The 24425-nt window shown below is 43.3% G+C and overlaps 1 protein-coding gene across 10 annotated transcripts in view; it reads left to right on the top strand.

Moving 5' to 3' along the window:
* Window positions 1-24425, top strand: part of BCAS3 (BCAS3 microtubule associated cell migration factor) — a 306177-nt gene that overhangs the window by 63289 nt on the left and 218463 nt on the right. For all 10 annotated transcript variants that reach the window (XR_012583520.1, XM_074557124.1, XM_074557125.1 and 7 more), the window contains exons 13-15: window positions 1290-1383; window positions 11260-11393; window positions 19297-19561. Coding sequence is in view for 9 of the 10 variants with exons in the window: in XM_074557124.1 (XP_074413225.1) it covers window positions 1290-1383; window positions 11260-11393; window positions 19297-19561 (493 nt within the window). In the remaining variant the exon portion in view is untranslated. The remainder of the gene's footprint in view (window positions 1-1289; window positions 1384-11259; window positions 11394-19296; window positions 19562-24425) is intronic.

Below are 24425 nucleotides of genomic sequence, written 5' to 3' on the forward strand. Positions count from 1 at the left end.
TCTTTGTAGTGTTGGAATTGTAAAAAGTGGTATTTGTTATCCCCAAGTGCAGTGCAGAAGAGCAGGGGGAGGACCTGACAAATCCTGGTAATTTCAATAGATTGGTATTTTAAAAAAACACTTTTCTCTGTTCCTAAAGGCTCTAGTTTTTCCTGCTGATTTTAAGAAGAGGAAGAATATCTTTTCATCTTTCCATGCACAAGGAAGTGTTGTTTCCTTGTGTGTTCCCAAAGCCAGTTCTGTCCATAGAAAGGAGCCCTGAGTGTCACATTCAGTTTTTGAGTGATGAAGGTGCTTTTATGGTTGGTATTTTTGCCTTTTATTTTGCTTTACTTGGTTAGTACAGGGGATGAACATGCTTGAATTTGAATCTGCAAAGGCCAGTTTGCTATACCAGAAAATCAGCTTTTATAGGGAAAGGGAGAGATCTTTAAAAATTCCTTTTGGAGTATTTCTTTTTTTCAAGAAGATATTTTTAAGCAGTAAATGACAAAAGAATTGAAAGCATGGGATCAGTTAGCATAATATACAAATAGAGATTTGGCCTTTTTTGAGTTCTCAAGTTATCTGTCTGTTTCTAAGTCTTAGGTGTTTTGCAGTTTTTGATGTTGTGACTTTTTGCTTTGTATCGTATTTCCAGAGGAAAAATATTTCAGGATCAGGTTGCCATCCATTGCTCCTGCCTGCTGCACAGGGGTTTATGTTGCAGGAGTGATAACAGCAGTGCATTTATAATTTTTATTTTTTCTCAAATAAAGCCATGTTGAATTAATCCTGTAGAAGAGGCTGCATATGAAGTATCCTATATAACTCTTTCTAGCAATGATTTAGCTCCTGGGATACCTCCACATTTCAGATTGAATATTCTTATTTATTCTTATTTCATTTTCTTATTCTTCTTATTCTTATTTATTCCTGCACAGCACGGTGGGGTGAGCTCTTTTGCAGTCAGCAATAACTTATGGAGCAAAACAGGATTATTTTTCTATTTTCCCTAATTTGAATAGGATAAATAAATGGGAAATAAATGAAATAGGAAATAAATGAATAGGAAATAAATGAATAGGAAATAAATAGGATAAATGAAGGCATAGAGTGGATAATCCTTTCTGGTTATGAGAGCAGTCCCATGTCTCTGTATGTGAGAGAACTCCCAGGGTTGTTGGTGCTGAGGGGGCAGGCAGGGACTCTGTGGATGTGACACCTTACTCAGCAATCCCTGGGTCAGGAAATGGGGTTTCCAGGGTCAGTGAATGGATTTTCCCTGACTGGCTGTGCTCTGTCCCCAGGTGCTGGTGAGCGAGGACTCGGACAGCGACGGCATCGTGGCCCATTTCCCTGCCCATGAGAAGCCCATTTGCTGCATGGCCTTCAACCCCAGTGGTAAGAGACCCTTCTGGGTTTGGGGTGGATGTAAACAAGGCAGGAAATCCCATGGGAATGTGTCCCCTGGCTGGTCCCACTGGGACACTGCAGCTGACCTGCTCTGTGGAGTGCTGGATGTGGAATTTGTCTTTTCTGGAATTTTCAAATTTGTCCTTGCTGGAAATTTCAAACTCTAGCAATTCTTTTACTAAGAGAGAGGACATTCAGTCCCTCTTCCACTGCTGAGGGATTTCTGTCAGCCAGGTGCACACATGGTTGTGATCCTCAGGGATCCAGGGGATCGGCACATGGAGTAAATTGTAGTCCATGAATACAGAAATAAAATCGTTTCACTGGTTTTTAAAGTAACTTATTATTTGTTTGCTAATGAAGAGTTTGTGATCTTACCTTCTCTCCTGAGTGAAATCAAGTAAAATCTGAAAATACTTGTAAGAAACTTCTCAAAAGTACCTGTTTGTCTCCTTCCTCTTTAGAAATGAACCGTCACTGTGTGCAGCAGGTGCAGCTGCAAACCTTGTGTATTAATTGGTCTGATTAATCTGACAATTAACATTTCATTATCTGCAGATAAATAACGTTCTGGCTGATTGCAGCAGGACTCAGGGAAATGGTCAGGGAATCAGCAGCTTCCAGTGCCTAAATTAACAATTTCTAAGATGTAGCAAACGCCATGAAGATCAGGAGGGTGAAGTCACATTTCAGAGAATAAAACTAAATGTCTGTCATTTATGTTTTCACTTTTGCTGACCAGTTGGTGTCATTCTGACACCCCATCTGTTGTGTCAGAACTCTTTAACAGTGCAGTGCAGTTCGCTGGGATTTTGTGACAGGAAAGCTGCATTCTCATCTGCCTGCATTTTCTTGGAAGGGGAATTTTCATGGAGCTCTGTGCAGTGAACTGAGAATCCTCAGTTCCAGAACAGTCATTTTGCTTTGTGCTCTGGAAGAAGGATGATACCTAAAGTGGAGCAATGCTAATTAAATGAGATAAATAAGTGAAATAAACACAGCTGCTTAAATTGGAATAGTAAATAGATATTAATTAAATGCCTCCTTAAGAGAGTTTCTGGGATTGTGTAATTTAAAGGGCAGCAGAATGTTTATGTAAAACCAAATTAACTGATTATTTTTCAGAAGGAAGGATATTTTTGCAAATTGCTGGATTCTTCTTTTGTGATCAAATTCTTTGGGTTGCTCAGGTACTGGGATGACAATAACTTAGAGAGTGACACTTGGATCAAATGGTGTTTAATGGCAGAACACTTGTTTAAGTGGTGTTATTCTTTGCTGTGTGAGATGAGCAGGAGGGATGGGGACAAACCAGCAGAGAACTCTTCCTCAGTGAGAGCAGCACTTAGCCAGCATTGTGAGCTCTTTATTTAACATCAAGGCAGGATTTTGTTTGAAGCCAGGGCTGAAGCATCATCCCAGCTCATTCTGCAGTGGTCATTGGCAATCAGGCTGGGCTCATTACAGAGAACAAAACAAGAGGTGCCTTTTGATTCTGTCCTTGGCTGCTTGCTCTGAAACCCCACTTTTACCCCTAATTTCAGGCAGTGACCAGCACACGGTGCCTGCAGGGCTGGTTCACTGAGAATTTTACTTGCTGGGGCTGATAAAGCCCTTAATGCCATCGTCCTCAGCACAGGAGCTGCACAGGTGCTCAGGCCTGGGTTTTGGGAGGATCCCTTTATAGGTTTTTATTGTGTTAAAAACGAGCAGAATCCTCCCTTCATTTGGGCAGATCAGAGGTATAAAGGCCTTTATGAACTGTGATAATGAAAACCAACTTGTGTGTAAATGATCCACATCTCTCCACACTACAGGAATTGTTTTTGTGATTTTGAGAGTAGTTTTAAAGTCCACTGACTGCAGCTTTGTTTCAGTCAATTGTCTTTACTTCACCACATTTAAAATCAAAGCATGGATGTTTTATTTGTGTTAAAGCTGAGTTGCTAAATACATTGTTGTCTGCACTGGGGCAAGTTCTCCACATCCAGTGGACAATCTGTTCTTTCAGCCCATGAAGTTTCTTCCTGCTGCCCCTGCAGAGGGGAGGAAGGGCCAGATCCCCTGGGCTCCCCAGGGAAGGTGTTTTGGGCACAAGGCCTCAAGGATGCAACGTGGGAATAAGTGGAGCATGAAAACCTGTAGAGATGTTATTTTCACAATTTATAGATGAAATACAGTGTAGAGAAATCAGCCCTAAATTTTAGATATGATCAATAATTCTGGAGCCTTGGTGTTGAGTCCTGGAGGATGCCAGGACATTTCCTGCTCTTCCTCTGGAGTTCCACTTTCCATGGGAGCCTCGAGGGATGCAGATCAGTAATGACTTAATTTTGGAAGCTGGGCTGAGCTTCTGAGCCCACCAGAGCAGGGGATTGTGTGGGATCCCAGTTCCTGTGGGAATTCCTGCTGTGGTCAGTGCAGAGCTTCGTGGGCTCCAGGTGGGATTTCCAGAAGCATCCGTACAAACATCTCCATCCCCTGGATCTGCTTTGGGAGGCAAGTGAAGTGTAGGAGTTTTCATGTCTGTTCAAAGGTTGTTTCAATCACTCACTCCTGTTTTTGGAAGGTTTGGGCCTGGTTTCCCTGTCAGGCTGCACTGCCAAGAACTATATGTACAACAAACCCTGTGGGTAGCCAGGAAAGATGAGAATTATCCCCTTGGATCTTTTAGGGCTTCTGCTTCAACTTCCCATTTGTTAAGGCAAGTAAGTAGCCTTAGAGCCTCTGAAAAGGACATTTTGTTACCTAAGCTTCCTGGTGGTCTTCTCCCGGGACAGCTTTTCCCAATAAAAGCTTTTCTCTACCCTCAAATGCAGCATAGAGGGATTTTCCAGCTGCAGGAATGGATCCTGGCTTCTCACCCTTCTAGAAGGAGCAAAAGACACAGCATTTTTCAGTAAAAGCCCTTAAGCTGAAAATACAATGATTAAAACATTTCTCTAGCTATAGCTAAATCCTCACCCAATTTGGAGGTAGGACCAGCTTTTAAATCAGTGAAATAGGGCAGGTACATTCCAATGTTACTGTCAAAGAGGAAAGTTTTCAAATAAGATTCTCAATTAGTAAACAGCTAAAAAATGGTGCTGGTTTATAAATATCTGGGGTTTTTTTTTTCTTTTAAGTGTGGTAAATAAATGATCTGCTTTCCAGAAGTGTTGCTCCTGCCAGCTTGGCAGCTGAGAGCTGTGAAGTGCAAGACATTGAAAATTTAAAATAATTACGCTTCCTTGGCTACAAAAGAGATTTTCCACCCATTAATAACAAGAAAATTAATGTTGGGCCAGCAGTAAAACAGATTAAACTGTGTCCCCCTTGGGATGCCTGACTGCACCTTTAACAGACCTGAAATTGCTCTGATTATTTTAATGTTCTATATTGAAATGTGACAGTGGCCTTGAGTTAATCGTTAAAGAGGGTGAAATTGGAACATCTCTGCTCAAGTTTTTTCCCATTGATCAGAGAAAGTGGGCAGGAAAACACTTCTGGAGAGTCAATCAAGCTGTAATTATTTAATGACAGAATAATTCTTCAGTTTTTCTGTTCATTTTCTTCTGGTTTTCATCTTGAATTATTGCCTTGGAAGACAAATATGTTCAAATTAAGGCAGTTTGATGAGCTGCAGTTACAAATGTTGTGTCCCTCTGTCCCATGTCACCAAAAGGAGGAATCTTTCATGATTGATCAGGAATTGCACTTTGGGCTGGTTGTGAAGGAAGAGCTGTAGCCATGGATTATTTTAGGAGTTAAAGGAGTCATAGGGAGTTATTTATTCACAAAATAATATTTTATTTTGCTTGTCTTTCTTTTGACTTCTTGGGATTTTTTAAAATATTTACATTAAATCTTTACGTGCTTGCGTTTATTTTGCGGTGAATTTTGCTAAAATCAGAATTTCATTATTTAGTTAAGGTTTTTTTGAGGCCAAATTTTGTAACTGCAGCACATGGTCCACTTGGGAGTACCCAGGGCTTGAGCTGCTCTGATGTTTGGCTTTATTTTCACTTGCCTGGGAGAGGGGTTGAATGGGTGTAAATGAAGCTGCTGTTCTGGGTCCAGGTGCCTCAGAAAACCATGGGCCACGTCACCTTTGTCCCATGAATGCAATTGCTCAGCCCAGGGAGCTCAGAGGGACAGGAATCCTGTCCCAGGGAGCCTGTGGAAGGTGGCAGTGCCAGGAGGAATCCGTATGGACAGAACCAGGAGCTGCTCTAAGTCACTGAGCACTCTGAGCCTGTGATTTGGGACCCTCCAAAGCTCAGGACCAGCCTTGTGTGGGGTCCCAGTGCAGATTTCCAAACTGAAGTGTGAGTTCATATTTTTAATCACTTTTTGGACAAGCAGTGAGTTGGTGCAGTGGCTGACTGGTCTCTCCGTGACTGGGCATGGAAATCGGAGGGTTGCATTCCTAAATCCAGTCTGTCCATGGATCCACATTTCCTCCCCACAGATGTGTGCCTGATCCCCAGCACTTGTGCCCTTGGTGTTTGGAACAGAAATCCAACACAGCTTGAAGGAGTTGGATCCTTCAGTGAGTGCTGGCAGAGTGACACAGTTTAGGGAGGTGGAAAACCCTCTGAAAACTGAAGGGAAGCTCCTGAAGCTCCAAGCTGTGGGGGATTCATTTATATGCAAGCAATCAACAGCTCTGCAATTAGGGAGGTGTTGCAGATGGGATGTGGTGGGGCTGCCCGGCTCTCCCAGCGCTCTCGAATTTGCCCTGGGGAGTTGAGGGCCGGGTGTCCCCTCAGAGCTGCAGTGCCAGCCTGGGCCCAGTGTCCCCTCAGAGCTGCAGTGCCAGCCTGGGCCCGGTGTCCCCTCAGAGCTGCAGTGCCAGCCTGGGCCTGGTGTCCCCTCAGAGCTGCAGTGCCAGCCTGGGCCTGGTGTCCCCTCAGAGCTGCAGTGCCAGCCTGGGCCTGGTGTCCCATCAGGGCTGCAGTGCCAGCCTGGGCCCGGTGTCCCGTCAGAGCTGCAGTGCCAGCCTGGGCCCGGTGTCCCCTCAGAGCTGCAGTGCCAGCCTGGGCCCGGTGTCCCGTCAGAGCTGCAGTGCCAGCCTGGGCCTGGTGTCCCCTCAGAGCTGCAGTGCCAGCCTGGGCCCGGTGTCCCCTCAGAGCTGCAGTGCCAGCCTGGGCCCAGTGTCCCCTCAGAGCTGCAGTGCCAGCCTGGGCCCGGTGTCCCCTCAGAGCTGCAGTGCCAGCCTGGGCCCGGTGTCCCATCAGGGCTGCAGTGCCAGCCTGGGCCCGGTGTCCCCTCAGAGCTGCAGTGCCAGCCTGGCCCGGGCTCACGGCGGAGGAAGCTCCCAGATAAACACGGCGCAGCCTCGGCTCCCAGCGCTCCCCTTCCGCTTCCAGCCCCTATAATTAGCAGCCTTTTCTTTTCCTTGTATTCCCAGTTGACGCAAATGCTTTTTGTGGCTTGGCACCTCATTTAGGGCGTGGGCTTAGTTTATGGCCAGGCCAGAGTCTGGTTTAGTCTTCTGATACTGCAGAAATAGCTCTTAAGCCACAGTCTACATCTGTACTGGTTTTTCCTTTTATGCATATATTCCTCGTGTTTTTATTTCTATCCTGAAAGAAGCTGATTGTTTCCCCAAACAGAATGCAGGAAAAGTAGGAAGCTGTAAATTAGGGCAGGTAAAACAAAGCTTTGCTATTTTTTTTTTCCCTGTCTAGGATATCTCTTCCTTTGAAACTGGATTTTAATCATCTCTGTGGACTTAAAACAACCACACAGTAAAACAGTCATTAATTTAATCTGGCTGCACCCTCGTACTGTGGATAAGCAAAATCAGAATTTTTGCAATGAGATATATACTAAATGAAGTCTGGTTTACACATAAATTTCCACTGGGTCCTGTGTATGCAGGACTTCCAACGGATTTCAGCTGTTATCTGTTAAACAGGGATTAATGCCAGTTGGAAAAATAAGCAGGAAATCCTCAAGAATTATTCACTTTTCATCTCTGATTATTCACCCATAAAGTCCCTCATAGGAGAAAACATTCAGACTGAACTTAGCATGGCTTTAACCTGTATTTCCTTCTAAACGACTTTTGGAAAACTGTCACAAGGTCTCTTCAGAAGCTTGAGTTGAAGTTTCCTGCACTTGAAAGTGAAAGTGAGGTAGGACCAGGATTCTGGTTCGTGTTTCTCCACTGGGATTAGGAATTCCTGCTGGGATGCTGCAGGGAGATGGAGAGAGAAACAAAATGGCTGAGCTGTGATAATGGAAAACTGGGATTCTTCAGTGTGAAGTAATGAGAGCTGGAAAATCCCACCACAAACCCCAGCCCAGTGTTCTGAAACATGGGTGATTTATTGTTTGAATAACAGGGGCGAGGAAGAGATTTCAGAATGCTGTTTTATAAATACACGTTCTTTCCCATCTGTGGTGTTGTGCTTGGGACCTCCGTGTTGATACAAGTGCTGCCAGAATATATTTGTACTTCAAATGTAAATGTGGGTGTGAAAGGGCCTCCTTTAACTTACTGAAAAAGAGTCTCTAATACAAGTGAAGGGCCTGTTTTCCCTGGGCTTTCATCTAATAAATGCATTTATTCCAAATGAGACAGGCAGCAGGAGTTTAGATTAGACACAAACTGCCAAATCAGATACCACTCATCTTTCTATTTTTAAGTCAATTCCTTTCCAGCCACAAATGTATTATCTTTCACCTCTGTACTCCTTCAAGTTAGCAAAAACAGAGAAGAGAAACCCCAAACCAAACCCAGAAATCCCAAAGGCAAAGCACACATGGAACCAAGAGCTGGGAGCATCATCTGGAGCTGCTCAGAGCTGCAGGTACTCGGGTGAATGTCACAGCTGTGCCTCTGGGATCCAGGGTGTCACTGTAGGAACAAACAGGGACCACCATGGGTTCTGGGGGCTCCTGTGCCACAGTTTTGGTGTTTGTGCCCAGAGTGAGCCCTGCTGTGCCTGGTGACAGCACTGAGGGTTGGGAAGGAGCCTGTGAGGAGCAGGGGGTGATGCCCTGCCCGTGCTGCCCACAGACACCTGCGGCTCTCGCCAGTGCTGGAAACCAGATCCTGCTGAGCTGAACACCCCTGGATTGCATGGACAGCAAGGATGGTGATCCTGTGTTTTCAATGGCTTGGGATCATTACACAGCGTTTTGTCTCCAGTTCCAGACAGATTTTTGGCAGATTTAGGGGTTTTTTACCATCTTGAGTGCATCGTGCCGTGCGCTGGGATCCACAGGAAGAACGCTCTGCTGGGAGCTCTGGGTGCACTCAGCCTTGGGTCTGTGTGTATGAAAGATATCTCAAGCCTTGGGGGAGGAAAAAGCATCTGTTTGCAGAGCTTGTCTGCTCAGTATTCAGAGAAGTCTCATGGATCCATTTCCTCCAGCTTCTCCTTCTCCAAAGGTCCTTTCCATCAGGAATAAGAGAGAGCACAAAAGGACCCAAAGCACCTCCATGTCTATATAAAGCTGTCTAAAGCATGAGGAGAGACAAGCATGGGAATAGAGAAGATAAATTCTTACTGGGTTGAATTAGATCTTTTGGAATATCCTCACTCCAGTAACAGCAGCAGCCTGATTCCAGCACACAAACCCCTCTTTGCTTCCAGCTTTCTCTGCTGGAAATGCTATATATTATTGAGGACCGCACACTTCACTGGAGGGGAAGTGTAGTTTGTGATGTTGCAGAACAGAATTAATGCAAATTGTGTGCATAATCCCACACGAAAGGCTTGGCTGCCTCGCACCGGAGCAACTTGAGCTGTATTTCCTATCAACACAGTCACTACAAATCAAGGAAATTGCCAGTTAAGCCAACATTAACATCCAGACCAACCTCAGCTCACATGCCTTACCGCCCAAACATAATACCCCAGCGCTCTCCCGGATTTCTCAGCTCCATAACAAACTCCCTTTCATTTCTAACACTCGGGGCCGGAGGAACAGCCGGGAACAGTAAAAGTGTGTCTGCTGGAGGGAATCTTGCTGAGCTCAGATGTGAGCTGCTGCGTTTGTGCGAGCTGCAGGAAATGCCTGGGTGCAGCGTGGGTGGCCGCGCCGGGCCCGGCCCTGCCAGCCCCAGTGGTCAAGCTCAGGGGAAGCTTGGAGGCAGTTGTGTCTCTGAGAGTAATTTGGATTTTGTACCTTGCTGCTGGTGGGTCTCAGCACCTTGGAATGGAGTGTTTGCCTTCACAGGATCCTTCTTTCAGAGGTTTTGGAGAAGCTGAGTGTGCCCTGTTGGTGCCACGCAGGCTCTGAGGGTGCTGTGTTACCCTGGGTGAGGTTTCAGGACATGGGACCCACAGGGCCAAGCCTTCAGCCTCTGAGGCCAAAGGAATTTTTCTTTCTGGGCCTAAAAACCAGGAAGCAAAGACAGAAATTTTTCTTTCTGGGCCTGAAGGACCCAATCTCTTGGATTCCAGCATTGCCACGGAGGGAGAGCACTCAGGATACCAAGCTAGTGATGAAATGGTGTCCCTAGAAAAGCTGATCACACTTAATTTTTATTCTGCTGCTTGGCATGCTTTTTACAGTTTAATACTAGAATTTTACAGTTTAATACTAGAATTTTACCATTTAATACTAGAATTTTACAGTTCAATACTAGAATTTTACAGTTTAATACTAGAATTTTACAATTGTCATAAGGTAGGAAATCAGTGGTAATGTGTGAGAGGTTTCAAATGTGTGCTGTTGGTATCTGGGGCAGCAGAGGGAAAAGCAATTTCTGGTATCACCTGTAAATAAATGAAGGCAATGGACACTGGTTTATGGCAGAAATAAGATAACCATGTATCCTCTGAATAAATGTCATGTAAAACATGGGGACTAAGATCTCTTCCTGCAGGATAAAAGATTTCAGTTGTGCTTTATGTGGAGAAATGTTGCAACAGACCCAAGTGGGAATTCCTGGTTTTTCTTTAATAGATGAGTACCTTGAAAATGATTTAGAATGTCACTATTAAACTGCTAAAATCACTTTGTACTTGTTAACTGAATGTCAGAGGGTTAATTTGGGTGATAACCTATTAAATTTCATTAATAACAGCAAAATAAATCTGTAGTTTGTTACTGTAATCCTAAGTTCTGCCATGATGCTGTATTGTCCTTGTGTGTACAAAAATACTTAATTTTTTGTATAAATTGCTATAAATTTATGGCAAATTGACTTCAAGTATCATTGTAAAAAACTGGGTTGTGGTGTGGGCTGAGACATTGTGGGATAAAAATGTAAATAGCAAATGTAAGTTACTGTGGTTCTGTTGCTCTGATTGAATCATTTCAGTGCCTCCACCAGTGACCTGTTTCCAATGAACCTGGTACCTCATTTAGTGTTTAATTTGAAGCTCTTAACTCTGCTTTTCACCAATAAATCAGACAGTTCCTTTCATTTATAAGGAAGATGCTTCTTCAGGATTGTTTTGGTATGGGCTGTTTTGGCTGGATTTCGATAATCTCTTCTTCCAAAAATTGTTATTGTGGAGACATCAATCTTTTTCAGACTGGCTCTTGCCCAGGGAAGAGCATTTTGGGGTTTTGCTGTAACATTCATCACTTCAATGCCTCATATTGGTCACACAGTTCTCAGATTTAGTTGGAATATTCAGATTTTTCAGATGTTTTTATAGATTTGTGTTGTAATACTATCTTAATATATTAATACTTAAGTAGTAGTACTGTGAATATGATTTCAGTTGAAGTCTTGATTCATTTTTATGAGGTGAATCCCTTTCAATTCAGTAATTTTCTGTGTTTTCTTCTGTTTCCAAACCCCAAATGTAAGCCACACTCAGTGTTTTTTAGACAGGCACTTTAAGCCTCTTCTTTTGCAGTGATTAATCTCTTGTGCTTTTGTGTTTCTTTTTTTTCTCTTTTTTTCCCCAGGGATGTTGCTGGTCACCACTGACACACTAGGCCATGATTTCCATGTTTTCCAAATCCTGACACATCCTTGGTCATCATCACAAAGTGCCGTCCATCACTTGTACACACTTCACAGGGGAGAGACCGAAGCCAAAGTAAGTGAAACTCTTTGCTGAGGAATAATCCCCAGGCACCTTATACATTCTGTGTATGTTGGCACTTTAATGTTTGTTTCAGCACACAAAGAGCCTTTCTTGTGCTCCAGCCACAGAAGGGATAAGAGCAGAGCGTTTAACCTGGACAATAATAAATTCTTGCCCTTTGCAATGAGGTGCTGTCAGATTTATTCAGATCTGGCACTGCCTCCAAAGAGCTCTGATTATTGGCTGTGTTTGCACTTAACCTTTTCTCATGTAACATGTTCAACATTTGTCTCGTGCCCGTGAGGGAACTGTCAGCGTTTGCCTGACTCTGGTGGTAAAAGCCACAGACAGACAATTAAAGAGTTGAAAGGAAGAGTTAATCAAAAGGCTGTGATTAACTTTTCTTGGCACTGTGGAGGAACCTGCAGAGACTCCCCAGTTTAACTTCCCCGTTGAAAAACCCCCCTGTCAGAGATGGAGGGCTAAGTCAGGATATTGTCCAAGGGTGGGGAAGTCTGGAATTGTATTTTAAGCAATGCTCAGTGAAGTGATTTGCTGTGAGGTGAGGAAAAGGGATCTGCTCTCACTGGCAGGGCTGTGCCTGTGGCAGCAGCGAGTTCTGCTCGAGTCCTCATGGCAGAGCCTCACCTTTGGAGCATGAGGAACTGCTGAGGAACCTGCTTTAAACACAGGAATAAAAATGTCACCACAGGGTAAGGAATGTGTTGCACTTGCTGATGCAATTACACACGGGCAGCACAGATGTAAAGCACAGTGACAGGGACAGCCTGGGGCTCTGGGATTGTCACCCTGGCACTGGGAGCTTTGGCTGGTTCTGGTACCTGATTACAGCTCCTTCAAACCTTGTTTTTACAGTGAGTTGAGCAGTTTGCCTCAAGTTTCTCACCATACCTTTGTAACAAGTGGAATGTGAAAGCTTTATTGAGCTTAGCAGTGGTTGATCAAGTTTTGATCTGGGTGAATTTACATTTCTGGTAGTTTAAATACTGTAAAGCTTTCCTGCTGCCATTCTGGAAAAGTGAAATTGCTGTTACAGGCAATGATTTACTATAAGAAGGAATAACCAATCTGGAAAGTGAGAGGAAATTAGGAAAAACTGTTCATTTGGGATAATATATATAGTTCTAACAAGTAGTTTTTATAAATATTACAAAGAGCAGTGAGATCTGTGTGTATGCACATACTCTGCCATCTACTTGGGCACGTTCTATAAGGTGTTTAATGTTTTAGAGTTATTTTTGTTCTCCCTTCATACAAAGACTCAGTACTGAAACCCAAAGCACAGGACTTCAGTCATGAGGAACAAAGATGTTCTTCTGGTTTTTACAGCTGATAAATTTGTTTTCAAGGCACACACTGGAAACCAAACAGAACATGTTTTAGAGAAGAAACCCTTATTGATACATGTTTTTTTGGGATATAGTATTAGCATCTCTGTGAAAGCATTGCATTAAAATTCTCAGAATCAACATAGTAAAATTTTTTCCTAGTTTGCCACACAGTTTTCTTTTGGGATGTGAACAGTATAGCTTTTGGAATGGCATAAAATGGAGAAAATTCTTACCAGTCTGAGGTGTGTTGGTGGATTTCACAGCTCCCTGGATAATTAAACAATATTGCATTGGTACCTGTGATTCTCAACACACATAGTTTGAAATATTTATATAATATGAGGGATTGTTTCACTTTTTTTTCTTTTGGAATAACAGCACTTGTAGCTGTTCAATGAGAGGAGAGTTTGCTGGTGCTGCTCTTTTGTTGTGTGAATTTCATGTATGAGGAGCATTAGACAGGAATTTTGGAGGCTGTTCAATATAAAACTCTGAGTGCAGCCCACACTGGGAGCCTCTGTACCTCCTGTCTGGTTAGAACAGTATTTATACATTTGCTACCAGACCTTTTTCCTTTTTTCTTTTTTTCCCCTCTGGTTTAAAACTAACTGTGAATCAAGGCCAATGGTCTTAAAGGTCACCTTCTGTACTGGAGCTATAAAAAGTTCTAATTTGTGTTGATGGACATGAGTGATTATCAGTGTCAGAATTTGTTTAGCTAGTACCCATTATAAATTGTTTAAACATCATCATTATGGCCATGTTATATGTGGGATTTTAATGTCCCTGCTGAAATCAGCTCTGCTTTTGTATGTGAGATTTTGGCTGACAGAGCTTCACCCACTTTTCCCAAAATCTCCTTTTTGTGACTCAGATGGAGATGGGCTGGGATGGAAGGTGGGCCTCTGCCTCAGGAGGGAGCTGTGAAGACAATTTCCATGGCAGAATGTGGAGTGCTCAGATAATTCACTGAGTCCCAAGGTCACTGTTCTGCAAGCACAGACAGAACCCCTGTTTGGTTGTACCAGATTAAGATCTTTCAGCCTTTGAGTGCCACTTGTGCTCTAGATTTTATTTTATTTTTTTCCCTTAAGAGGAGAAAGAGCAGCACTGGGTAACACCAGGAGGGTCCATTGCAAGGGCTGGCTGTATTTTACTGAATCAGAGCTGAACCTCTCAGAGGATCTGTGCTTGCACAGTTCAGCTGGAAAGAGGAGAAATGTGCACGTGTATGTGCTGCACACTTTGGTTAAGGATACATCTGCTTGTCCTCCAGCTCCTGCATTGTGAGGCAACACTTACTGCACTCATATTTTTACCCAAGAGCATTCTGGAAGGTTTTTAATGAAGGCATAGCATGTTCTGAACTGAGGAAGCTCATTTACTTGCAGATGAAAGTTAGCCTGTCACCTGATGATCCTTTCTCTTTGATCTGAAATTGTAAACAGCAAAAACAAAATCCCTGAAAACAGCATTATCTCAGCCTAGGACAAATAAACGGAACGATAGCATCAGCTGGCTGCTGGCCAGCCCCTCTGTAATCCTGTACTCTGTCAGACTCTTGTTATTCCCACTCCCAAACTGCAGCTAGAACTGCCTTCAGCTGGAGAAGGTGAACGGGGAATGATAAAAACATTCCAGCCTGGCTGCTGGTGTGAGGCTTTTCCAGGGAATGCAGGAATGTTTCAGTGAAGTGATTCCACAGAGACTGCCCAAGGTTGTGTCACACCCTGTGCCCAGGTAGTGAAACACTGGAACAACTTCCAGGTATTGGATGTGAGCCTTCATGGCCTTGAGAAATCCCTTCCTGTCTGTGACGTGCTCATAGTTGCAGTTATTGAAACAGACTCTGTAAAACTGGGAAGGCTTCCTTGTTTCTAGGAAAGAAGCTGGGGATGGGCTTGAAATAATCAAGATTGGTTTGGGAAGTTGATCAGTGTCAGATGAGAGCTGCCAAGAAGAAGCTGCTGCTTCTGACTGCAGCTTGGCTGCCCTGGGGAGCTGAGCCCAGAGCAGCATCTGCAGGCTCAGACATGGACACAGAGCTCAGCTCTGGATCTCTCCTGTGCCCACATTCTGCCCTTGCTTTACACAGAGCTGAAATCGCTGTTGAGGACTTGGGGAGACACAGTTGGGTCTGTGTGGGTCTGATAAATCATATTGTGTAGACCATGATTTTATTATTTTTTCATTTATGTTTGTTGCTACATCATTTCCTTAATTTTCTCAGCCAAAAAAATTCACATACAGACCAGTTTTCTAATTTATTTTGACCCTTACCTCCTCGGGACTGCTGCTCTTTCTCATTGCTTAATGATACTGGTTTTTTCTTTCTGCCATCTCCCTGTACAGCATAATTCAATACTTGAGTCCTGTGCTTCAAATCTGGGTGTTTTTTCTCTGTGACACAGCACAGTGATCATGAACAGGTCACGTTCCTGTTGCAGCACTGCTGCTCCTGCTCTCCAGGTTTAATTAAATGCAGTAAAATGCAGAATATACAGATTGCACCTGGTGTAGCTCCACACAACTGACAGAGGGGTGGTAAGAAGGAAAAAGAGTGCTAAGAAGATAAAAATGTGGTTTATTTCTGATCATGATTGTTGGAATCCAGGGTTCAGCACTGTGAGGTTGGTTTTGTGTTATGTGATTTACCTGGACACAGTCCTGTGCCAGGTGCTCTGGGCTGACCCTGTTTGAGCAGGGAGCTTGGGCCAGATGAGCTTCTGTGGCCCTTCCAAACCAACCCATCCTGTGATTCTGTGATTCAGAAATTATTTTTTGATCTGTGCAGTATTGAAAGTTGATCCTCAGGGGAGCTGCTCACATGTGCTGTGTCCTTGGAGGACTCTGTATATTAAATTACCTGACTGTGTCACTCAGGGCAGGCTCTGAGTGGTAGCTACATTTTAATTCAGTTTTCTGGAGGATTTTACATCATAATGTTCAAAGCACAGGGAAATAGAGAAGTGGAAGTTATAAAGCACAGAAGAGTAATTGGAGGGACACAGGAGAAGGCAGGAAGCACATTGGCCTTTTGGAGGATGTCCAGAGGCCACCAAAATGTTTAGAGGGCTGGAGCCCCTCTCATATGAGGAAAGGCTGAGAGAATTGGGATTGTTCAGCCTGCAAAAGAGGCTTTGGAGTGGTGCATTTGTGGCCTTGCAGTACCTGAAGGGAGCCTGCAAGAAAGATGGAGAGTCTAGACTGAAAAGGATTTGAAAACATCTTATAGGTTCCCAAATTAAACAAAATTTCAGGTCTGTAATTCCCTTTACTGGTCCAGACAGAAGAGGATAGATAAAATTTTAAAATACAGACATGAGTATTAAATGTGACATTGACCTTGGGCTATGGAATAAACTTTGCATCGTGAGAGATCTGCTGTACTTTGTACTTTATTAACATATATCTGTAAACACTATGGGGTCTTGATTGATCTTTGGTATCTAAACATTACATCATAATTAACAACAAATCCAGAAATATATTATAAATACGTGAAATAATAGTACATTAACCTAAAGAACAGCAATAAACTGCAACGCTTAGCATAAACTTGAAAACCACTAATGGGCCACTGTGCAGTTTGTTTATACTCTGAGCAGTCGAGAACTCGGCGTAATGTACAGGAACGTGGTGGGGAACAGCACAGCCCAGGCATAATTTATAGAGCTTTATTCATGGACACAGCTGATTTTTGCAGTTGTTTCTGAGACTGCCATGATGAGCATTGTCCTTTCAGCCTGGTCCAAGCCTTCTTCCAGTTCTCCTGGGGAATCCTGGGCTCCTTCACGTTGCACAGATGGGTTTGTGCTGGTTTGGTGTGAGTGTGTTTAATTCATGCCCTTGCAATTGGAAATATTCTCTGAATCAGCTCCTTGGACTGCCTGTGGTTCTGCTGCTCCTCCTGGGTCTGTGAAAGACAAATGAGAGCAGTGAGCAAGAGGCGAATCACGAGGAACTGCAGCTTCCAAAATACTCTGCACTGCTGAGCAGGGTTTCATAGCTCTGTTCCTGTAAATCTTTATTCATTGCACACTCTCCTGTCAGCACTTTTTCCATGTTATTCCTGAGCATTAGAACCCTTCTGCCTTTGAGGTTTCAGCCATGTTTCAGGCAGCCATGGCCACGATGCCCGCTCTGACTGCAGCCATTGTTTGAGCACTTTTTTAAAGAGAGCGTTTGGGATTACGGAGTTCCACACTTTCTTCCTGTAGATCAGGAATACTTTTTTCTGTGTAATGTTTACACTGAGGAAAAGAAAACATCCTGTAGTGATTGTTTCCCATTTCTTGGCTGGGGTTGTCATTTGCCAGGGCTGTTGTGTGTAGTTTTTGAAAGAACATAACCCTCAGGGTGCCAACTGGAAACTGAGTACTAAAGTAGAAACACACATTTTGTTGCATGCTACAGTGAGATGGAATTTTTTTTCTGTCATCTCATAGTTCTGTTGTAACTGAGACTGGCAGTTTTTACACAGTTCATATGTTTGGTTTTGACCAGGAGAATTTGCCACTTTAACAGCAAGTACTGAAATACTCTTGGAGCCGTTGTTTTCCCTGACTGCACGGCCTTTGGGGTTTTTTTGGAGCCCTTATTAATCCCTGTGGGGTCTCTAATCCCTTCTGAGCGACCTGTTAAGGTGAAACACTTTGTCAGCCAGCTCAGAGCTCCGAGTGCTGCACTGTTGGTGCTCAGAGCTGAATCCTGGAGTGCCAAAGTGTCGGATCTCAATATCTCAGTCCTGAGATGCTGAGCCTCCGAGACCACCTTGGGGGGCTCGGGAGTCCTGGAATGTTCCAGAAGTGTCTGGTAGCTGGGCTTTAACCCCACACAGGAGACGACAAGGATGAGGGCTTCACCGGGTGAATGGTGAAGGGATTAGCTAATTAGAGAGTGAGAAACAGGGTTTAGGATTTATGTACAGGGGGGTTTAGAGGAGTAAGATGGAGGAATTGGGGTGTGTCCTGTCCTCCTTCTTCTTCCTCCTCTCCTCCATCTTCTTTGGCCACGGTGGCACCTTTGGATTGGTTATTACTGAGAGTACACCGAGTTATAAGAATAGATGGTATTGGGGAAAAATGATAAATATTGTATACGTAACTATGGGTATAAAGATACGTGGCGGTCCGGGGGACGGCACAGTGTGCCCATGGCTGACTGCTGAGCAGATCTCTGGTGGCTGAAAGAACATCTTTTAGATAAACAATTAATAAACATAAAAACCAAAAGAAGAACTGAAGCCTCTTCTCGTCCTTTGATACGCGGCTGCCCCAAGGCCACCCCGGGCCTTTCCAGGCCCCTCAAACAGCCGAGATAAACCGGACACCAAAGCTGTCGGGTTTGGGAGCTCTGAGCTGCCTCCTTGGGGGTGCCACAGGACTGAAGGGAGCAGGTGTGCAGCGCTGGTTTTCGTTGATCTCGGTAATGTTGATGAAGCATTTTGTGTAGTGACAGTCTGCCAATCAAATACCTTGTCACAAGCCACCAGACTTAAATCCTTTTTTTATCTCCGAGGCTTCAGGCTCAGTTGGAAACTTGCACTTGGATGAATACTTTGCTGCTTTTGTCTGGAATAGCTGGAGTGCATTTCTGGAATATTTGTCAAGATTTTATCAGTGTTTACTCCAATTTGAGTACCTAGTGCATTGTAAAACTGGCTTCAGTGAAATCTTCAAGAATTTTATTTAGCTTATGCTGTTTAATAATATAATGAAAACTAATCCTTCCTCTATATATTTGTTTGCCGTGGTAAATCCCACTTGTGTCCACGGTTCCTTTTAGTCAGCTTTTACCTTTGAAAACATTTTTGGAAGAATTGTTTCAGGACTTTTTTGCTCTATGATAAATCATTTTAACTTTGACTACTTGTTTTCTTGAGTTGTCTGCCAGGACGGGCTTGGAAACAAACTTTAATCTCTCTTTTAAAGCATTCCTTCAGGAACAAGAATTTGCTTTCCATCAAAGCGTTGTGTAAAGCACACTTGAAAGAGAATTAAATCCTTCTGGACTTCGTATCTGAGATCTATGCAAGGAGTAACCCTAGTGGAAAATGTTTAACTGTATTTTTATATTTGCTTCAAAACTGACCATTTTAAGCTAAAATAAGACTTGTGCCAGTATTTGTCAAAATCAGGCCCAGTGGTGAGATCTCTCTCTTTTGTTCTCATCCCTCCCTTTTCCCGTTTTTGGGCAATCTCTGAAGATTAAACAAGCAAATACAAAACATGCAATTGAAACAGTTTCCCAGCTCTTTTTAGAACAAAATTCTGTTTGAAAACTACATCAAGATCTTGTGGCTTTCTGCAGCACTTTGCAGCATGGTTTGTTGTCATAATCTCAGAATATTTTGAAAAGTGTACACAATTTGGAACTGTGAATTACAGTGTATATACTGAATAGTAAGTCCATTGATAAATGCACCAAAATTCAAGTTATTGCCTAAATGTGAAGGGGGTTTTTTTTGCCATTTCCAGTTCAGATTTGTGTTTGAGACACGACCCCTGTGTTGGAGACATGCACGTTGGTGGCTTCATTCCCGTGTCACCCTTTTTTTGCAGGTACAGGACATCTCCTTCAGCCACGACTGCCGCTGGGTGGTGGTCAGCACGCTCCGGGGCACCTCCCACGTGTTCCCCATCAACCCCTACGGGGGCCAGCCCTGTGTCAGGACCCACATGTCCCCACGGGTGGTCAATCGCATGAGCCGCTTCCAGAAGAGCGCGGGGCTGGAGGAGATCGAGCAGGAGCTGACGTCGAAGCAGGGCGGGCGCTGCAGCCCCGTGCCCGGCCTGTCCAGCAGCCCCTCTGGCTCACCTCTCCATGGTAAAGCCTCTTCCTTCCTTCCTTTCTGTCACGAGCATGGTATGCATTTCATAAAATGTGGAGGGGAACGTATGTGGCCCGAAGTTTAGAATCCGACTAGCTGAGGGCGAAAGGCCGACGCCCCTCTGCAATTCCTGGCCAGAGCCCTTCGGCGTCTGAGGGCCTCGGGCTGTGCTGGCTGCGGACTGGCTCACACTGCTGGTATAGGGGAGGAACGGAGCTGACCATTTCCCGGGGGTTAAACATCGGTTTATTGACGGTGATGCCGCATCCAAACACCGGGAAACCATCCGGGAAAAAGTTTTTTCATAGGGGGTGAAAACAGGATTATAAAGCAAGGGGGTAGGTACAGACAGAGCCAATCAGGAAAGGTGAGGGGATGAACTTCACAGAACTGACACTCCATGGAGACCAATAATCAAAAGGTAAAGGAGGTGTCCTGGGACCCCAGCCAAGCACCATCTCCAGAGAGGAGAAGGTTCTCGAAACCTGGGAGGAGAAAGGGAGTGATTGACTGGACAGGGAGGAAACAACTTTCACTTATAAGGGAAACCAAGGGGAGGAGCAATTACATATCGGCAACTATGAATAGCAGTTGCTATAGCAACTTAGCTGACGGGATAGCAGTGGCGGGAAAAACTGGGGGAACGAAACCATTTTACACGTAATAGGGGAGAACAATACATAAATTGGGGGAATAACACAAGAAACTTAACAACACACTACCACAATAAAATGCTGTAGATATTGTGCAAAAATATGTTGTATATACAGATACTGCAGGAACGAGCCAAGGTGGAAACGCTGCGGAAAAATCAGTTCTAGTTTTGCACTTTGCTTTAAGTAAACAGTCCTATCACAGATGTGTTAATAATTTCTACTCAAAACTGAAAAGTTGGAGGTCTTCAGGATTCAAGTTTTGTTTCCATGTAGCACACAGGCAGTAAACTGGTCTGTATTCAAAGAATTTTATTGCCTAAAATTCTCGTTGCTCATTGGCCTTGATGATCACAAAGCACATCTGGATATCTGCAATAATACTGCTTGAGGAGAAATGTGGGAACAAGGCAGTGGGGAGCTGATGGCACAGATTTGTGTCTACTTTTTGTGTGTGTGGGGGAACTATGTGACAAATAATAGATAAAGGTAAAACAATCTGTAAGAACTGATCTGTCCATCCTGTTCCTGTGGTGGATGTGCTTTGGAGGAACTTGAAGGGTGTGAAGGGGAGCTTCAAAAATGTTCAAAAATTATCAATGTCACAGCTTTTCCAGTTTATCTTTGCTTTCAGCCTTCCTCTTTCATGGGGTCTGTGCTAGAAGCTGTTTTGCTTGCATTCAGGATTTGCTGCATCCTTATGCCTCCTTTCTGTTGAGAGTAAGTCACAAGTTCCATGGAAGTGGAAGTTTGAATAGCAGTTTGTTTGGGGTAGCCACCCTTTTCCAGTCTGAGAGTATTAAAAATGGCCAGGAACAGTCCCTCTGCCCTAATTATGAGTAGGATTAGGAGCTCTTGTGAAAGCCCAACTATGTGCTGGGCTTTCTGCTATAGAGAGAACCTTTGTGGGATTTCTGAATCAAAGGAACTGCTTTATGACTTGGTGATTATTAAGGGAACCAGACTTGTCTCAGAACAACCCTCTCTATTTTTGCCTCTCTTTGGACTGCTCTGAACAAAGGTTTGTGCGTGGCTGTTCTGGAGCCATCCTCTCCTGCCTGGAGCCACTGGAAGGCACCCAAAACGTGCTCTGAACTTTCTTCCTCTTTGCAGCCAGTTGTGTATCCACCATTTCACTTCCTCTCATCTCTGTACAGCAGCTCAGCCTGAAGCAGGCTGGGGAGTGCTCCAAAGTTTGCTATGGCACATCCAGCTGCTTGTAACTGTGAGCATCATGGCGAGGAGAGGAAGGAACTGTCAATTTGTGGCTATCACCCAGCCACTTCTATTTTCTGTCCAGGGAAATTGCAGTGAGTTGTTGCCTTTACAATCCTCCGAGGTACATTTGAAGTTTTGAATAGATTTGACACTTTTTTTAAAAAAGAAGAATCAGCAGTTTCAGGATGCTCAGTGGTGGAGGTGGGGGACAGGAGTCACAGAGAAAGGCAGCAGCTTTCAGGGGAGTGTTCAAGAGTTCTGGGCCTTCAGTTTGCAGATGTCTGTCTTGAAAGATAATAAATCAGATTTCTTTCAAGATCTCTGTGCAGCCATCAGTGCTTGAAAATGAGATCTGTTTAAACAAACAGCTCCACTGGAAGTCTGCACATGGGTGCTGAGAATTAAGGCAGGAAGGTGCCTTTGATTCCTGGAGGACTTCACTCAGATTGTGCTCATCACTTCTGCAGGGCAGAAGTTGGACACGTGCTATGGTTGTGTGTTGGGAACTTGCAAAGCTTCATACCAACGTTTTCCATGAGAAAATTTGTGGGGATTTGTAGAGGAGTTAGCACAGATGCCTTAAAAAAATCAAGGAAAAAAATAGTTGTGTTTGAAAGAGTCCATTTGGTAAAATACTGTAATATTTTCAGTAATTTTATTGCTGCTTTTTCATTTCAGTAATCTTTCAGTTCCCCTGGCTGAAGGCAGGCAGGATATTGAACCCTATTCTAAGCTTTTTATAAAAAGCCATTTATCATCAACTTGTAAAAGACCCCTGAAGTTCGGGGCGACTTTCAGCAGAGGGATTGTGTGTGTGTGTGTGTGTGGCAGCAGGATTAGGCAGAGACCGATGATTATTTTAATTTGTGAGCTAAGATGTGTTTACTCAGATTGTAACAGCTCCTTACCATATTATAATGTTAAATTATTGTTGTTTGGAGGAGTCCCGGCAGTCTGGTGACAGAAGTGTAAACGAGTACTCGAAACTGAAAAGAGCAGTTCTGGGTTTCATTCTTTGCTTTACTTCTAAGCTCTGCAACCCTTGGTGAATTTTATTCAGCTGATTTTGTCTGTCAGCTCTCTGCTGTGTGACAACAGCAATAATCTCTGTGTTCCCCGCGTGTGGAATGACTTTAATTTTGCAGCTTTCTTCAAGAAGAATAACTGTTATGTTCCTTAATCACCCCTCTAAGTGCAGATGATTAGAATGGAAATAAAACCAGAGACCATGTCCTGGAGAGCACCACTGCTCTGGGACAAGGTGTTGATTAAGTGACTGATTCAGAGGAGATTGCGGCAAACTGGAGGATTTTTCTTTGTGGAGTCACGTCATCACGATTTTCCTCTTACATCTTTTCCAATTTTCAGTAAACCCTACGTTAAAAAACTGCTTTCAATCTTTATGCTGATATCTGTCTTATCTTCCCTTTTGCTTAGCAATTGTAACTTATTGATAGTAGCTTTTGTTCTTGTAAATATTTTCAGTGCTCGGGCTCCGTCGTGTTTTTCTCACTTGTTTTTTTTCCTCCAAGTCTCAAAATGAAACTGTTTGCAACTGTTTGTGTATATAGTAGCAGGCAATCTATTTACATTGTGTTGGAGCACCCTAGGACTGTTTACCCACACAATGTCAGCCTTTGCTGGGGGTAGGGATGATTTCATTTCCAAATGAATCATTGTTTGGCTTTGTTCTTTCCAGCAGAATGAAGTAAACTGTTAAATAGAGGATGATAAAGAGATATTTCCTTTGCACCTTTTATAACCGACAGAGATTTTGTTTGGGCTGTTCTGTCTGTTAATGCAGCGAGGTTGTATTTTTGTCATTCCCTTGGATTGCCAGAGCGTGTTGTCAGGAATATCTGAGTTATGTCGGGATCCTTTTATGGGCTTTTACTATTATAAGACTATTACAACACCAGTTGGTTGTTGGGGTGAACATTAGGGTAAAGTATGGCCTTATGTGACCATTTCACTAGTATAAAATTGGGTTTAGGGTCCTTACCTGTCTCACAGGTAGGCTGTGAGGATTAAGGGATGAGTTGTTAAAGCAGAGCAATGCCCTTGGCATTGCAAACTTCTCCGTGTTCTCTTCAGGACACGTATGAATAGCAAGGAGCATTCATTTTAGCTGTAAAAATGCAATGCTTTACTTGGACAGTTGAAAACTACACGTAACTCCAATTATTTTAATCCTACAAATTAAAATTTACAGAATGTTATTGGTTCTTGCACCACCAGTAAGTGAAATAAAGTCTGCAGCTCTGCTCATTCGGTTTTCTCTGCTGTTGGCTGCAGGAATTTCCAGCACCAGAACAAATAATAATCCAGTAAGTTAACATTGGATCTACAGCTACACATCCACACCTACTAAAAATATTCCATAATAATATGATACTCTCTGAATTTGCCTTGCATTTCATTGGGGATTGAAGTATTTATTTATTTGCCAAAAAACTGTTCATAGTACGCCGTGGTTCTGTTTCAGATTTAATACCGATGCTGAGAGGGAGTATATAAATTTAGAATTATTAAAAAACCATGTTGTTCTCTCTACAGTGTATTCAGGCTTGTATTCATCCCTTTATAAATATTTTAGCATGGCACGTTTTTCATTGCAAAATCTTTTCTAAGTTTAAAAATCAAAAGGTTTTCTCTTGCTTTTCCTTCATTTTTCACAATCACAACATGATTAAAATCCAAGCGTAAAACTGGAAGTTTGATAAACATGCAGCCTGAGATGCTTTACATATTTTCACGTTACTTTTCACTATTTCCCAGAGTGAAACTCCTTTTACTAGAAGAATTCTTATGGGAAAGCAGAGTTGAAAGGACTGACATCATCAGCCTTTCCTGAAAAACAGATTGGTTTCCTTTAAGTAACACTCACTTAAGAAACCACCTATTTAGAGAGAGGCAGACAAAAATAGTTTCAAAGAAAATTAACTGTATAATAACTTAAAGCACTGGAGGGCAGTTCCTTCACGAAACG

Source organism: Zonotrichia albicollis, chromosome 22 (assembly GCF_047830755.1).
Source record: "Zonotrichia albicollis isolate bZonAlb1 chromosome 22, bZonAlb1.hap1, whole genome shotgun sequence".
In the NCBI taxonomy this organism is placed as follows: domain Eukaryota; kingdom Metazoa; phylum Chordata; class Aves; order Passeriformes; family Passerellidae; genus Zonotrichia; species Zonotrichia albicollis.